This window comes from Xiphophorus couchianus, chromosome 22 (genome assembly GCF_001444195.1).
Source record: "Xiphophorus couchianus chromosome 22, X_couchianus-1.0, whole genome shotgun sequence".
NCBI lineage: Eukaryota > Metazoa > Chordata > Actinopteri > Cyprinodontiformes > Poeciliidae > Xiphophorus > Xiphophorus couchianus.
In genome coordinates, this window is record NC_040249.1 from 936,494 (window position 1) to 952,110 (window position 15,617).

Below are 15,617 nucleotides of genomic sequence, written 5' to 3' on the forward strand. Positions count from 1 at the left end.
TAACACAATGGGAAACATTTGCTCTCATTTCTCAAGGGTTTCGCTCACATGGTCAATAAAATCCCCGAGCTCATCTGGGTTGGTGGGCCGAGTTCTGTACCGGGGGCCGCTTTCAAGTGGAGGAGCCATGATGGTCCTGGACATGTCAGGCTTGTTGGTCAGAGCAAAGTGGAGAACACTCTCACTATAACTCTGACAGAGAGTGAGAATTACCGTTAGGAACATATTGGGTTATTTTCCAATCCACAATCATCCATTTGAATTGTTAGGAAGAAATATGCCAAGTCAAATGTTTTTCAATTATTACTATGTTGGGATCACGATTTATTGTGGATTTTAAACAAATGTAACAACATTTTATGTGTCAGCTGTAGACATGTCACTGTTTACCTGCTGAATGCTCTCTCCACCGCCCTCTTCATTAGAGATAATAAGCTCATCCCTGTCATCATCTTTACTTTTTTCATTTCTTTTCACTCCAGCTTCATTTTTTCCTTTCGACTTTAAATACATAGTCAAGGCAATCACTAAAAACAGGAGCACAAATTGTATATTATGTTATTGGTTTCTTGTAATATGTTCATTTTAAATGTTGTGATGATGTGCTAAAACATCAGTCTTTGTCAAATGTGTCTCACTTGGTGATGGAGTTACTGAAATGAACTGACTTTTCAATAATACTGTATTGGAATGTATCGAATGGGTCAGTATCTTAACAACAAATATAAATAATATCAGCTTTATCCAGTACTTGTGATTATAATTTTCAGAACCAAAGCGTATTTTCCCGCTTGTTTGCTGTTTGGTCAGCATCACTGAATTTGGTTGGTTATTTTCTGGTCCCAATGTGGGTTGTTATTTTGAGTTTCATGATTAAAGAGAATATTTCTCTATCCATCCATGAATGAACATTTAAAACTCACCAGCTCCCGCCAGCACCAATAAAAGAACTCCCGCAATGACCCAAGAACTGGAGCCAGCAGCTCTTGATTTTGATTTCTTGCAGATTGGTGTTCCAGTGCAGTCGCACACGTTAGCTGTGACCGTGCTGACCTGTGACAGACCTTGGTTGTCTGAAACACTCAAGGCCACCTTGTAGGTTCCTTCTTCAATATCAGGCTTTAATCTCACGATAATGCCTGTGCCTGTAAGCAACAAAAAACAGAAATAATTTTCCCACCATTTGATTTTTCTCAAGTTCACATCTTTATTTTAATCGATTCTCAAAAAAACGCCAGTGGCAGCCTGGGTGAGGTTTAGAGGGGCACTAGAAAACAAATCGGCAGTTTTAACTTAAATTACATTGTACATTAGCTCCTTTCCCGGTGAGACAAAGATATTGGAGGTTTGTAGGAAACTACAGAGCAGCGGAAAGCAGAAACAGTGAGTCAGGAGGGACCCATCTGTTTTAGTTGGGTCCAAAAAAAAAACCTCCAATTAAAAACAAGTATCTAACAAAACATGAAGTGAAGTGGATTGATACAGATCTTCCTGGTCAGCTGTGACTCATTAGGCTGCTCCAAGTCGACCATATTTTTCATCTGGCTGTCATTTATTTTGACACTTTGTGTGATTTATTAATGGTCCATCAAAACCTCTGCGTCCCCTATCAGTGTTTCCCAACCCTGGCCCCCTCAAGGCCCTGAATGTTATAGCTGATTTGTCGCTTTACTACGCCTGATTCAGCTGATTGCAGTTCAGCAAAAACCTGTGAATTGAGATCACCCAGGCTGAAGCAAGGAAACACCTAAAACCTTGCAGGGCGGTGAGCCTGGAGGACCCAGGTCGGAGACACCGAACCTGACAAACCTTCAGTGGTTCACAGAACAGATCAGTTGGTCTCTATGGGACATCTTTGCAGGTGAAAGACGATTTGTGAAAGAGGTGCACTTTTCAATTTGTTGGGATCGTTTCCTATTCTTAGGAACAGATTTGTAATCATTTTAGTATAAAAGGTAAACGTACCACTCTCGTTCATCTTAACGGTCCACTTAGCCTTTGAATCGTGCCGCAGGTTGACACTGTATGGAAAAGTAAAACCTGTTCCATCTTTATCCATCACATTCAGCACATGAGGAATTGGTTTCTTGTTACACATCTGTAGGGGGAAAGAAAATGGATTTGAAACACTGGTGAATATGCAACAGCACACTTGTAAGTAGGCGTGTCCCGATGGCAGTTTTTTCCAGGCTGAGTACAAAGTACTACTGCTTCAGTTTAGGTACTTGTAGATTCCCAGAACCACTACCGAGTAGTTAATAAGTTTTTACTTATACATCACAAAATAATAATAATAATAAAAAACCGCAAACAAATCAAAACTACTGCATGACATACAAAATAATAAGTAATAAAAATGAGAAAATAAATAACAAAATAAAATGTATTTTAGTATCTACCATGTTTATCTTCAAATATCTTTTAGTACGGACATTTTGACCCCCTCCTGCCACCTAATTTCTCTTTTCTTCTTCTTATTTTTTTTCTTCAGCAAATAACTTGTTGGTGTGTTACCACCACCACCTGGTACAGAGTTTGTTCTAACCCAGCTCAGGAGGAAACACCCAGAACAAAAGTGGTATTGGTTCTGAGTAACTACTTGTTTTTAATCGTACGAGTACATGACGCTGGTGTTGAGACACCGTTGCTTGTAAATAATTGATGATTTTTAAGTTTAAAAATTCAGTAGAGATTAGAAAAAAAAAAATCAATTAAATAAGAATAAACAAAGATTTCCATTTGATTTTATCTGGCTGAAAAATATGTAGCAACAAAATGCTCTGCTGACATACCTCAAAATCACGCTCAACAACGGTGGGAGCGTTGTCATTGACATCTTCCAGCTTAATAATCAAAGTACCGGTTCCTGTAGCTGGGATCTGATCTGGTGAGATGACAGACATGGGTCAGGAAATCGCGAGCAATGACACGGATGGCTTCAACAATCTACTGAGACTCTTGTGACAAGGTGAGGAAATCTAAAACTGCAATACTTGTGATTCTTCTAGAGAGAAGTCCCACAAAGCAAGCTAAAGCAGAAGGCTTCCTAAGGCTACAGAAGTGGAGGACCCTTAACGTCTCAGGTCTTACATTTGAGTTCAGCTCACAGCCGACCATATAAACAAAGCTGTTCAATTAGGTTTGACTTCACATTTGATTCCAAAATGTCCTCTTATGTAGCTGCTGCTTTACAAATCAATTAACCCTCACACCTACCATCATCATATGCACCAATCAGGGCTGTGTATTTCTCCTCCGTGACAAGTGGAGATTCTCTGTTCATTTGGGTTTTCACTGTGATTATTCCGGTTTCCTTGTCGACATTGAGCCAGTCACCTTGGTCCTTGATCACCTTATACCTGCACATGTAGGACGGTAAAAAATAGCATGAGCCCAATGTCATAATGTGGAGCAAAGTAGCACATGTTGAAATGAGAGACAACGTGAGGAGTTAGATAAGACTCTGCTGGTTTCAGCAGACAGAGCACTTACTTACTAATATGTAGTTCTGCATTATGATTAATGTTGCATTGAATTGCACAGAATGTGACTGAATTTGTTAATTTGGAGTTGATGTTTGGTCATATAATCAACATTTGCTCAACATAAAGAAACATTGTAATAAGGTTTTCAAGATTAATGTTTGCTCAGTTGTTGCTGGGGAAAAGAGATCTGATAAACCCTAAAATAAAAAGTGTAGCAAATTTCCCTTTAAACAGATGGAATGTAGAGTTTAAAGGTTTCTTACATGACTTTCTGTTTGCGTCCAACGTCTGGATCAGTAGCTGTGTATCGCACCACAGTGCTGTTCACAGCAAGATCCTCACTTTTGGAAACATGCTTCTCTATGAGTTCAAAGATGGGAGGTTCATTGACATCCTCCACAGTCACCACCACTGTAGCAGTGGAAGTGACCAAGGGGACAGCAAAAGGAGCCTCATTCTCCACTGTGACCAGTAGAGTGTGCTTACTGGTTTTCTCAAAGTCCAGACCCTGGTTCAGTGGAAGAAAGATCATCATTGATCAACTGATCAGACATTAGTGCTAAAGCTTTGACACAGACATAGTACAGTACAATCCATAGCAGAACTACAACACACTGTATTAAATGTAGCAATGAGTTACCCCACATAAAACACAATAAAAGCTCCTACATATTTCATCCAAAGTGGTAAAATCAGCTCTCATTGTCATTGACGTTGACGTGTGACAAAAATGTCCTTTTGTTTTCAGAGAGTCATCCGCGTGCCGAACACCAGGCCGTGGCTGAATTATTTCGACAGAGCTCTGTGCAAAGTGTTGTCTGATTGGTCAGAAGTCTGTTGCTGTATTTTATGCCGAAATATACTCAGGCAGCAGTATTGATATTTTTATCTCCAACTAGTTGGCTTCCACTATACGGTGTTTGTTTCTGCAGGAAACAGGGTAATGAGAGAGGGGGAAGACATGTGGAAAATGTCACCATGCCTGGAATCGAACCTGTGACCACTGCCACGACGACTAAGGCCTCAATACGTGAGTCGTGCTTTGCCCCTACGCCACCACAGCCCGCCAGATATAAACACTTTTGAGCAATGTTTACCCGACACGATGAGCAATTATGTACAATTATAGGATTCTTCACTAAATATCTACTATAACAAAAAGACCGTCTAATGTCCTAAACCTCCTGGATGGAAATTTTAATGTTGTTGTTCATGGAGCAGGGTGTCTGCAGAAACATGTGCCGCCCTCTCTGAGACTGTTTCATAAAAGCAAAAAAGAGAATTCAGGGAGGGAGCGGGACTCCCAGTGGGTAGAGGCGTGAAGTAAACTGAAGCATGAGGACGTCCCCCAAAAGGTCTGCGCTGCTGTGTGAAAGGTGTGTGCTGAAACCATGTGACTGAGCGTCGACTGTTCGGCTTTGGCTCCTACCTTAGCAGTAGTGATGATTCCTTCTTGTTTGTTTGTTCCTGTTTCCACAGTAAACAGATTTCCTGGATCTCCATCAATGATGTTGAACTTTGCATTCCAGGCCATGGTATGAGGCTCATCACCGTCTGTCACCAACATCTTAACAACTAGAGCGTCTACTTTATTCTCTTCAACTGTGGCCTCATACTGAGAGGAGACAGAAGACATTTTTAAGGTTGCTCACCACAACAAATTCCAAATTATCTTCACACATTTGCATACATATATACATATTTATCTACACAACTTGTTCTTTAACCCTTGGGGATTCTTGGCTGACCAAAATGGGAAATCCTGCTTTACTGCTTTTTTTGATTCAACATCTCAGTTGGACTAAAAGTTAATTCTATGAAACTTGGCCAAGACTTTTTAAAATTTTCTTTTAAAAATTTATTGTCCCTATGATTATAAGGTATGCAGAACAAAAGATAAGCACTTTGTGTACACTTAAAACCTTCTGTCCCATTTTGGTCCCACTGACTGCTATTATAACCACATATTTTCAGTGAACAGTTATCACAGCATTTTAAAATAACTTTTCAATGAAAACCAAACTAATCCAAGATTCTGTCTTCAAAACACAAGAAAAACTTGTTTGGGTGTGATGACCTCCCTGATATTACCACAGGCCTCGCTCATTTATTTGATCAACTTTCAAATGGGAAAATGGTTCTATAACCTTCCAAAATGCATAGCGATAAAGATATTGAACAAACAAATAGTCCTGGTGAGACGACAATGATGTAAAGGAGATGATTTTACCAGATTACAAGTCTGAGGATGTTTCCCACATCCTGTTTCCCAGCTACCATTGAACTCACCATTTCCTTTTCGCTGTTCTGCAGTGAGCCGCAGTTAGCAGCATCCCCCCCCCCCCAGTCTGGACCCTAACCACGCCAACATCTTTACTGGGTTATTGTCTTATAATAAATATTCAACTAATTTGTTGTCTCCTGTGGTGTTCTGCATGTGGGCTAGATACCTAAACCCCAACATGACATATTCATCTCTCTTTCCAGACTTATTGCAGCTAATCCTGCAAGATTAGCTACAGGGGAGGTCATCAGTAGATATATGGAATGATTTGGTGATGTTAAAAATACTGCATATTTTGGGGGGGTTTACCTTCAAAAAATTATTATTATTTTTTGACAAATGTTTTAAGTGTCAGTTTTAACTCTTATTACTCCAAAAATGATAATGCATATACTGTACATCAATCCTGTTATTTTTTTTACCTGATCAAGGCTGGAACATTCACATCAAAAATATTCAACTTTGCTGTTTATTTTTGAAAAATATTGAATATTTTGGGTTTTTGTCCTTCAAAAATGAGAATTTCTTTGGGACAAAACAGAAAATATTTTAAAAATATGAAAAAAATTGATATCTGTAAGGTGGTTCTCTATTTTAAAAAGTTCAAGTTTGAAGTGCAACTAATTTATATGTAGAGATTTTCATACAAAGCCATCCATTAACAAATGAACAACAGGTGTTAGAATTATTATGTTTTGTTATCTTTCTTACATTAGTAGTTTTATATTACTAGTTGTTTTCATATTTTAAGGTTTAGTGTTCTCACCTCAGAGAGGAAGAACTTGTTAAATTGTGTGTAAGACTAACTAACCTTTCCTTGAACTCAAGCATGTTTTTGCAGTTGCTTCTTTAGGAGGACTTCCTGAGATACTCCTTAGTTGCCTCTAATTGTCTGTGTGTAGAATTTAATTTCTGTTTTCCCTTCCTTGTTATCAGGGTAGCCCCCCTTTTTGTTAAGATCACTCTCTCACTTTCCATTCACTCAAATTCCCTGCTAATAAAAAGAAAAGTTCTGCAGCAGAATGGCAGAAGGCAAGAAGATCGGTCTGTAGGAGCCGATCCTCTGTGCCTTCTCAATTATTGCAAGAATTTGGTTGAAAACTAAGTAACGTTGTCTGTGGTTCTTTTTATATAGGTTCAGAAAATACCTATCAACAGGTTTAAATTTTTTTTAAAAAGCAGTCATGTGTTGTACTTACTCTGGACTCTGTAAAGACTGGAGCGTGATCGTTGCGGTCCGTAACTTTGATAATCACTTTGGTAAATCCAGTCAAACCTTCTCCTTTGTCGTCAGCTGCCTGTACTTCCAGTTCATACTTTGGGACTTTCTGTAGAATGAAATGTTGACTTTAATTAAACAAAGACACTTTTAGTTCATCGTCACTGAACTGTAGAAAATCAGCTTTCTAAAATATTCAACACTATTTCAGTCCTCAGTTATCAAGGCAGAGCTTAGATGCCTCTAAGAAAAACTTAGTTTAGAAATTATTTAGGTTCCAACAAACAGCACAGAGCTCATTCTGAGAAACATAGAAAAAAAGATTTAATGAAATCTTGCTAATTTATAAATTAAATCTGCAACAGGTATGTGTGTTTGTAGCTTCCAGCAGAGAACATAGAATCTGATACAGGACACTGCAGGAGAGGAGGGGAAATGATGGACAGTACAATTGCCTTGTGTTCTTTTCATGTCAACTTCAGTTAATTATAAGTTATAATATTTAAGAATAATATTGAAACTCTTTGTTTCTTGGAGTTTTTATTCTTGGGAATTATTGAATGATCTATTCTTAAATGCCTGACCAGATTGAATTGTGAAATGGTCCAGATAGAGCAGGATTTAGTTAAACCAATAGAAATCACTATTTTACTCAAGCATTTTGCCAATTTACTTACTATTTTTTCTCTGTATTACTCAAGCATGCATATGTTTAAAGGTCAATGGCACATGTATTTATTTTTATTTGTTACTGTAATTCACAGCAGCTTTGCGTTTGAGTGATTCCATTGCAAGGTGCAAATGGAACAGAGCGGGTTTCCTCTCTAACTTCTGCTTTTGAGACTCTACATCATCTTCCCAAATCTGTGCGTTTTGTAATAAAAATACACATTAGCCTAATTCTGATTTTAGTCAGATGGGCCAAAACTGTCAGAATTCTCACCTCTCGGTCCAGTCCAGCTTCGTTGACTCTGATGACTCCAGTTGTTGGATTGATGGTAAACATGTTGGGACTGGGATCCTCTGGCTTCTGACTCTTTATACGGTACCTGATATCAGAGTTGTCATTATTTGGCTCATCAGCATCTGTGGCCACAACCTGAATCACGTCAAAACCTAATCAAGAGGAAACAACGAACAACAGTGAGAGCAGCAGCTATTTAGATTTAACAGTTGGCGAGTTTCTGAACTAAGAAACTCAACAACAATTTGGCATGAATATAACAAAGTGTTTATTTTAGATCAGAAAAGGATTGATTTTAAATCAATTAGCATTGTAATTATTATTTTTAAAAGGTTTTATTGGCTCTACTGGCCTTTATTTGATAGTGAATTGACAGGAAAGTGGGTAATGAGAGAATGGGGAAGACATGCGGCACAGGTCGCCAGGCCGGGAATTGAACCTGCGACAACTGAGTTGAGAACTAAGGTCTCCATAGGTGGGATGTGCTTAACCCCTGTGCCAAAACCCATTGTAATTACTTTTAAAAGCAGAAACTTTGATTTCTGATTTGAGTGTCATCGTGATGACCACGCTGCAAACAGGCTTCCAAGAAAACCAAAGAATTTGAAAACTTAACCCATTAAAACGACAAAAGCAGCAGATGAAACCACCAATATTGCAGTGGAGAAGATGCTAATCATGTACTTGACACTTCAACAGAAAGAAGAGTCTGAAACTGTGTTCATTGGCAATTATGCAATTTCGTCGGGCACTGCTGAATGCATCAGAAAAAAATCAAACGTATGCTGTCGAGTCGTGAGGAGACCATGGCTCATGTTGTTGGACTTGGAAGTGACGGAGCAAACGCGATGATGGGTTGTCAGCCCAGAGCTGCACGGCTTTCACGTCAAAATGACCGTCCCTTTCTTATAAACATTCACTGCTGTGTGCACAGGGCTGTACACACAGCAGGATTGCTGCTCGAGATGCCTCCACAGCTGTGCATCAAGTTAGTGCATATGTCACCACTGTTAACACACACACGCTCGCAACCCCCCCCCCCCTCACACACACACACACACATATATATACTGTATATATATACACTGCTCAAAAAAATAAAGGGAACACTCAAATAACACATCCTAGATCTGAATGAAAGAAATATTCTCATTGAATACTTTGTTCTGTACAAAGTTGAATGTGCTGACAACAAAATCACACATAAATCATCAATGGAAATCAAATTAATTAACCAATGGAGGCCTGGATTTGGAGCCACACACAAAATTAAAGTGAAATAACACTACACGCTGATCCAACTTTAATGTAATGTCCTTAAAACAAGTCAAAATGAGGCTCAGTATTGTGTGTGGCCTCCACGTGCCTGTATGACCTCCCTACAACGCCTGGGCATGCTCCTGATGAGGATGAGGATGGTCTCCTGAGGGATCTCCTCCCAGACCTGGACTAAAGCATCCGCCAACTCCTGGACAGTCTGTGGTGCAACGTGACGTTGGTGGATGGAGCGAGACATGATGTCCCAGATGTGCTCAATCAGATTCAGGTCTGGGGAACGGACTTTAAAATTAACATCCATATTCCTTGCTTCTTGCTCAGCCCAGTAACTATGGCAACCAGTGACAGTTTAAAAGCCCACTGAGGCTTTCTGCAGTCCACCTTCTGAATATGAAATGAAACTGTGACATCACAATGTGACATGACAATAAAACTCCAAAAGCAGAATTCTGACATCACCAGCGATTATATAAGTTCCTCACATCGAGCTACTTTCATCACAACCGTTTAGCAGCCGTTGTTGATACGTTCCTCTTGAGAGTTTATTGAGCAGTTCACAGTAAGATCTTCAACTTTGTTTGGTGAACATTTCTTTTGGAGATCGACATCAAACTTAACTTGAAATCTTTACTGAGTTTCTAGAGAAGTGATTTATCTTAGAACCTGAAACAAGCAAAGGTTACAATGCAGTCCAACCAGCCTAGAATTGAAGAGGTTGAATTCGACAACATTGTCGAAAGGGAATTACAGCCACCCAAGCCACCCAAGCGCAAGAAGAAGAAGGTGTCATTTGCAGTCTGGTGGGAGCTGCACGCACCTGAGGAGCTAAAGATTTCTGCTGACAATATCCAACAGCAGGACGCTTCACTGGTGGTTGAAAATGGATCAATTCCCAAAGCAAAGGAGACAGTGGATCACAAAGGGGACAGACCGACACCTGAGAGTGAGACCAATGAGAAGAACCAGGTACCATTTAAAACCTGGTCGGAGGAACACGTCCCCATTTACCAAGAGATTTCTGCAGGAAATATTGAAAAGCAGAACGATTCACTGCTCAGTGAAGAAGAGTCCATCACTAGAGTGCAGGAGACAATAGATATAGCAGAGAAGGAACAGCCCTCTAAGTCTGAGGAACAGCCACCAACCACCAGGCGCAACAAGAAGAAAAAGATACCATTTCATATCTGGTTGGAGAAACATGCCCCTGCTGATCTAAGGATTTCATCTGAAAGTACTGGAACGGAAGATGTTTCACCAGTTACTGAAAAAGCATCGATCTCTGTACTGCAGGAGACAATCGATCTAGCAGAGAAGGAAGAGTCCTTTAAGTCTTGCACTGAAAATGTTGATAAGCAAGACACTTCTCTGACTGAAGAAGTAGGTCATCAGGAAGATTCCTTGAAAAAGGAGATACGCGCCGAGGAAACACCACTGGTCACTGAACAGAGTTTCATCTCCAAAACACAGGAGACACTGGATCAGCAAGAGGAGGAACAGCCACCAACCACCAGGCGCCACAAGAAGAAAAAGATACCGTTTCAAATCTGGTTGGAGAAACATGCCCCCACTGATCTAAGGATTTCATCTGAAACTACTGGAACGGAAGATGTTTCACCAGTTACCGAAAAAGCATCGATCTCCGTACTGCAGGAGACAATCAATGTAGCAGAGAAGGAAGAGTCATTTAAGTCTTGCACTGAAAATGTTAATAAGCAAGACACTTCTCTGACTGAAGAAGGTGATCAGGAAGATTCCTTAAAAAAGGAGATACGCGCCGAGGAAACACCACTGGTTACTGAACAAGATTTCATCTCCAAAACACAGGAGACACTGGATCAGCAAGAGGAGGAACAGCCACCAACCACCAGGCGCCACAAGAAGAAAAAGATACCGTTTCAAATCTGGCTGGAGAAACATGCCCCTGCTGATCTAAGGATTTCATCTGAAACTACTGGAACGGAAGATGTTTCACCAGTTACTGAAAAAGCATCGATCTCTGTACTGCAGGAGACAATCAATGTAGCAGAGAAGGAAGAGTCCTTTAAGTCTTGCACTGAAAATGTTGATAAGCAAAACACTTCTCTGACTGAAGAAGGTGATCAGGAAGATTCCTTGAAAAAGGAGATTTGTACAGAAGAACCTGTGATTTTTACAACACAGCTGGTCACCAAAAAGAAATCCATCTTGAAATCACAGAAGAAAGTGGATCAAAAAGGGGAGAAACAGACATCAAAGACAAAGCACATCAAGAAGACGCCACTATTATGGAAATCTTTCCCCGAGTCAGACGCTTGTGTAGATCTAACGTTTTTGACACAAAATAGTAACGTCAATAACGGTCCTCTGCCGGAAAAACCAAGTTATCAGTCAGCTTTGCCCAGCAGAGGAAAGAAAACATTTTGGAAAGTGTTCCCTGAATCAGAACCTCGCATTGACCTAAATTTCTTCGCTGTACATATCGAAGGGCAAGATGTTTCAGTTCCAGCAAAACACGGTGAACAGGTAGCTTCCTTGGAAAATCAGTGTTATTCCAAAGACACTGTGATTTCCACAACAAGTCAAGCAAAGTGTTTGTGTCAGGCCAAATCTAAGGAACCTGAATTGGGAAATATCGAACTACAGAAATACTTAATGAGACAGCTTGATGAGATGTTCGACATAAATCGTAAACTAAGTGCTAAACTCAAATACCAGAATGATCTGTTGAGGAAAGTATTCTCAGAGCAAAGACAAAACAGGAAGTCAACGGGGTGGGGCCACGTGTGGGTTGAGTGATTGGTGGGAATTTAAAAAGAGCTACTGATGTTGTTAATTGGACATTTTAGATAATATTAAAAAGCAAAGACATCAGTGCTCATGTTCATCCATTGTAAGATTTTTATTTCTAATTCTAAACAGAAAATAAGACAACCACATTTATTAATTACAGGGAGATTTAGAAAAAGAAAATGTAAACAACGTGGAACAAAAAGAGCCTTTTAGAAGTTTAAACCTATACAAATTAGGAAAAATTTGGAAAACTATTTATCTTTCTGGGAAAGATATATCTATATCTAAATTTATGTCCCTCTCTCTATCTATCTATCTATCTATCTATCTATCTATCTATCTATCTATCTATAGAAATATATAGATATATTTCTATATAAATCAGAAATATAGATTTAGATATCAATCTATCTATATATATATATATATCTACATATATATAGATCTATGTCTATATACCTATGTATATGTATGTATATATAATCTACACATCTATATCTGTAGCTCTATCTGTAATCCATAAATCTATAGATCTATATATCCATAAACCTATATATATATATCTGATTTATAAATAAATCAGAAATATAGATTTAGATATCTATCTATATATCTAAATATACATATATATATATAGAGAGAGAGAGAGATCTAGATATATAGATATATCTATCTACATAGATCCATCTACCTAGATAAAGAAATATATATCTATATAGATATACATATCTCTCTCTCTCCATATATATATATATATACATACAGATAGATCTATATGTGTATATAGATCTATCTGTTTATATATGTATATATAATCTACACATGTATATCTATAGATATCTCTATATGTATATAGTGTAGATATAGATATAAATATCTCTCTCTCTCTCTCTCTCTCTCTATATATATATATATATATATATAATCTACACATCTATATCTATAGATATCTCTCTATGTATATAGTGTAGATATAGATATAAATATATCTCTCTCTCTCTATATATATATATATATATATATATATATATATAATCTACACATCTATATCCATAAATATATATACATTAAATGTATATATATATATATATATATACACTGCTCAAAAAAATAAAGGGAACACTCAAATAACACATTCTAGATCTGAATGAAAGAAATATTCTCATTGAATACTTTGTTCTGTACAAAGTTGAATGTGCTGACAACAAAATCACACAAAAATCATCAATGGAAATCAAATTAATTAATCAATGGAGGCCTGGATTTGGAGCCACACACAAAATTAAAGTGAAATAACACTACACGCTGATCCAACTTTAATGTAATGTCCTTTAAACAAGTCAAAATGAGGCTCAGTATTGTGTGTGGCCTCCACGTGCCTGTATGACCTCCCTACAACGCCTGGGCATGCTCCTGATGAGGTGGCGGATGGTCTCCTGAGGGATCTCCTCCCAGACCTGGACTAAAGCATCCGCCAACTCCTGGACAGTCTGTGGTGCAACGTGACGTTGGTGGATGGAGCGAGACATGATGTCCCAGATGTGCTCAATCGGATTCAGGGCTGGGGAACGGACTGGCCAATCCATAGCTTCAATGCCTTCATCTTGCAGGAACTGCTGACACACTCCAGCCACATGAGGTCTAGCATTGTCCTGCATTAGGAGGAACCCAGGGCCAACCGCACCAGCATATGGTCCCACAAGGGGTCTGAGGATCTCATCTCGGTACCTAATGGCAGTCAGGCTACCTCTGGCGAGCACATGGAGGGCTGTGTGGCCCTCCAAAGAAATGCCACCGCACACCATTACTGACCCACTGCCAAACCGGTCATGCTGAAGGATGTTGCAGGCAGCAGACCGCTCTCCACGGCGTCTCCAGACTCTGTCACGTCTGTCACATGTGCTCAGTGTGAACCTGCTTTCATCTGTGAAGAGCACAAGGCGCCAGTGGCGAATTTGCCAATCCTGGTGTTCTCTGGCAATGCCAAGCGTCCTGCACGGTGTTGGGCTGTGAGCACAACCCCCATCTGTGGACGTCGGGCCCTCATACCATCCTCATGGAGTCGGTTTCTAACCGTTTGTGCAGACACATGCACATTTGTGGCCTGCTGGAGGTCATTTTGCAGGGCTCTGGCAGTGCTCCTCCTGTTCCTTCTTGCACAAAGGCGGAGGTAGCGGTCCTGCTGCTGGGTTGTTGCCCTCCTACGGCCTCCTTCACGTCTCCTGGTGTACTGGCCTGTCTCCTGGTAGCGCCTCCAGCCTCTGGACACTACGCTGACAGACACAGCAAACCTTCTTGCCACAGCTTGCATTGATGTGCCATCCTGGATGAGCTGCACTACCTGAGCCACTTGTATGGGTTGTGGAGTCCGTCTCATGCTACCACGAGTGTGAAAGCACCACAAACATTCAAAACTGACCAAAACATCAGCCAGACAGCATAGGTACTGAGAAGTGGTCTGTGGTCCCAACTGCAGAACCACTCCTTTATTGAGTGTGTCTTGCTAATTGCCAATAATTTCCACCTGTTGTCTATTCCATTTGCACAACAGCAGGTGAAATTGATTGTCAATCAGTGTTGCTTCCTAAGTGGACAGTTTGATTTCACAGAAGTTTGATTTACTTGGAGTTATATTGTGTTGTTTAAGTGTTCCCTTTATTTTTTTGAGCAGTGTATGTATATATATATATATATATATATATATATATATATATATATATATATATATATATATATATATATATATATATAATATAAACAGACAGCTAGACGGACAGCTAGACTTTTTCCGCTATCCATCAAAACAACTAACAGCGAAAAAGTGCAAAAAGTCATTTTTGCATAAAAGGTCCCTTTGCATGCACCAATTATAGGTAGTCTTAAAATTGTTCAAAGGATCTTGCCTACAGTTCAAAGCATACTAACAATTTTGTTTGCATAAAGTAGAACATTTTCTTTTTGCATGTTCATTATCTGAATCCTGGGACTTTACCTTTTTCTGAGGCCTCTGGAACTTCTCCCTTATAGGTAGACTGATTGAAAACAGGTTTGTTGTCATTCTGGTCAATTACATTGATCATAATATCCGTAGGCTCCTCTGCATTTGCACCACCGTCTGTCTTGGCAAGAGCTTGAAGCTGTAAAAAATTACAATTTCAACATATTAAAACAATATGGTCACTTTAGTTTTATGTTGCATTTAGGGTATATTTTATTTTTCCATTTTACAAACTTTTTTCAATATATTTAATCACAGATGGCAAACAATTTGAGCATTTTTGTAAACTTGAGAATTGTTTCAGAAAATTAATTGTAATCAGTCTTAACAATAATCCAGAGAACCCTCTACTGGTTTATAAATGATGAATTACTTATTCTTATTAGTTTATATATTTCACTCAACCCAGAACAGAAATCAAACCTATTAAAACAAAAGGATACTTCACTCAACCCAGAGCAAACTGGGAATTAGAACAAACTTAGAATCCAGAGAAACTCCTAACTCATTACCTTAGATCAGTGGTTCCCAACGTGTGGGGCGCGCCCCCTATAGAGGGCGCCGTGCCATTGCAGGGGGGCACGGGAAGCGGTATGGATGAATTAAAAAAAACCCAAAAA

At 39.3% G+C, this 15,617-nt stretch overlaps 1 protein-coding gene across 6 annotated transcripts in view; it reads right to left on the minus strand.

Moving 5' to 3' along the window:
• The window catches only part of LOC114137625 (B-cadherin-like), a 113,336-nt gene that overhangs the window by 87,803 nt on the left and 9,916 nt on the right, over positions 1-15,617 (minus strand). Inside the window, exons 7-17 of one of the 6 annotated variants that reach the window (XM_028006372.1) lie at positions 14,992-15,136; positions 7,932-8,104; positions 6,969-7,097; positions 4,915-5,100; positions 3,749-3,993; positions 3,217-3,359; positions 2,793-2,884; positions 1,966-2,098; positions 924-1,145; positions 391-527; positions 49-192 (exon numbers count right to left, since the gene is read on the minus strand). The exons of 2 other annotated variants lie outside the window; for them this stretch is intronic. In XM_028006372.1, the coding sequence (XP_027862173.1) occupies positions 49-192; positions 391-527; positions 924-1,145; positions 1,966-2,098; positions 2,793-2,884; positions 3,217-3,359; positions 3,749-3,993; positions 4,915-5,100; positions 6,969-7,097; positions 7,932-8,104; positions 14,992-15,136 (1,749 nt within the window). The remainder of the gene's footprint in view (positions 1-48; positions 193-390; positions 528-923; positions 1,146-1,965; positions 2,099-2,792; positions 2,885-3,216; positions 3,360-3,748; positions 3,994-4,914; positions 5,101-6,968; positions 7,098-7,931; positions 8,105-14,991; positions 15,137-15,617) is intronic. 3 more of the 6 variants (XM_028006371.1, XM_028006370.1, XM_028006369.1) reach the window with 3 other exon arrangements.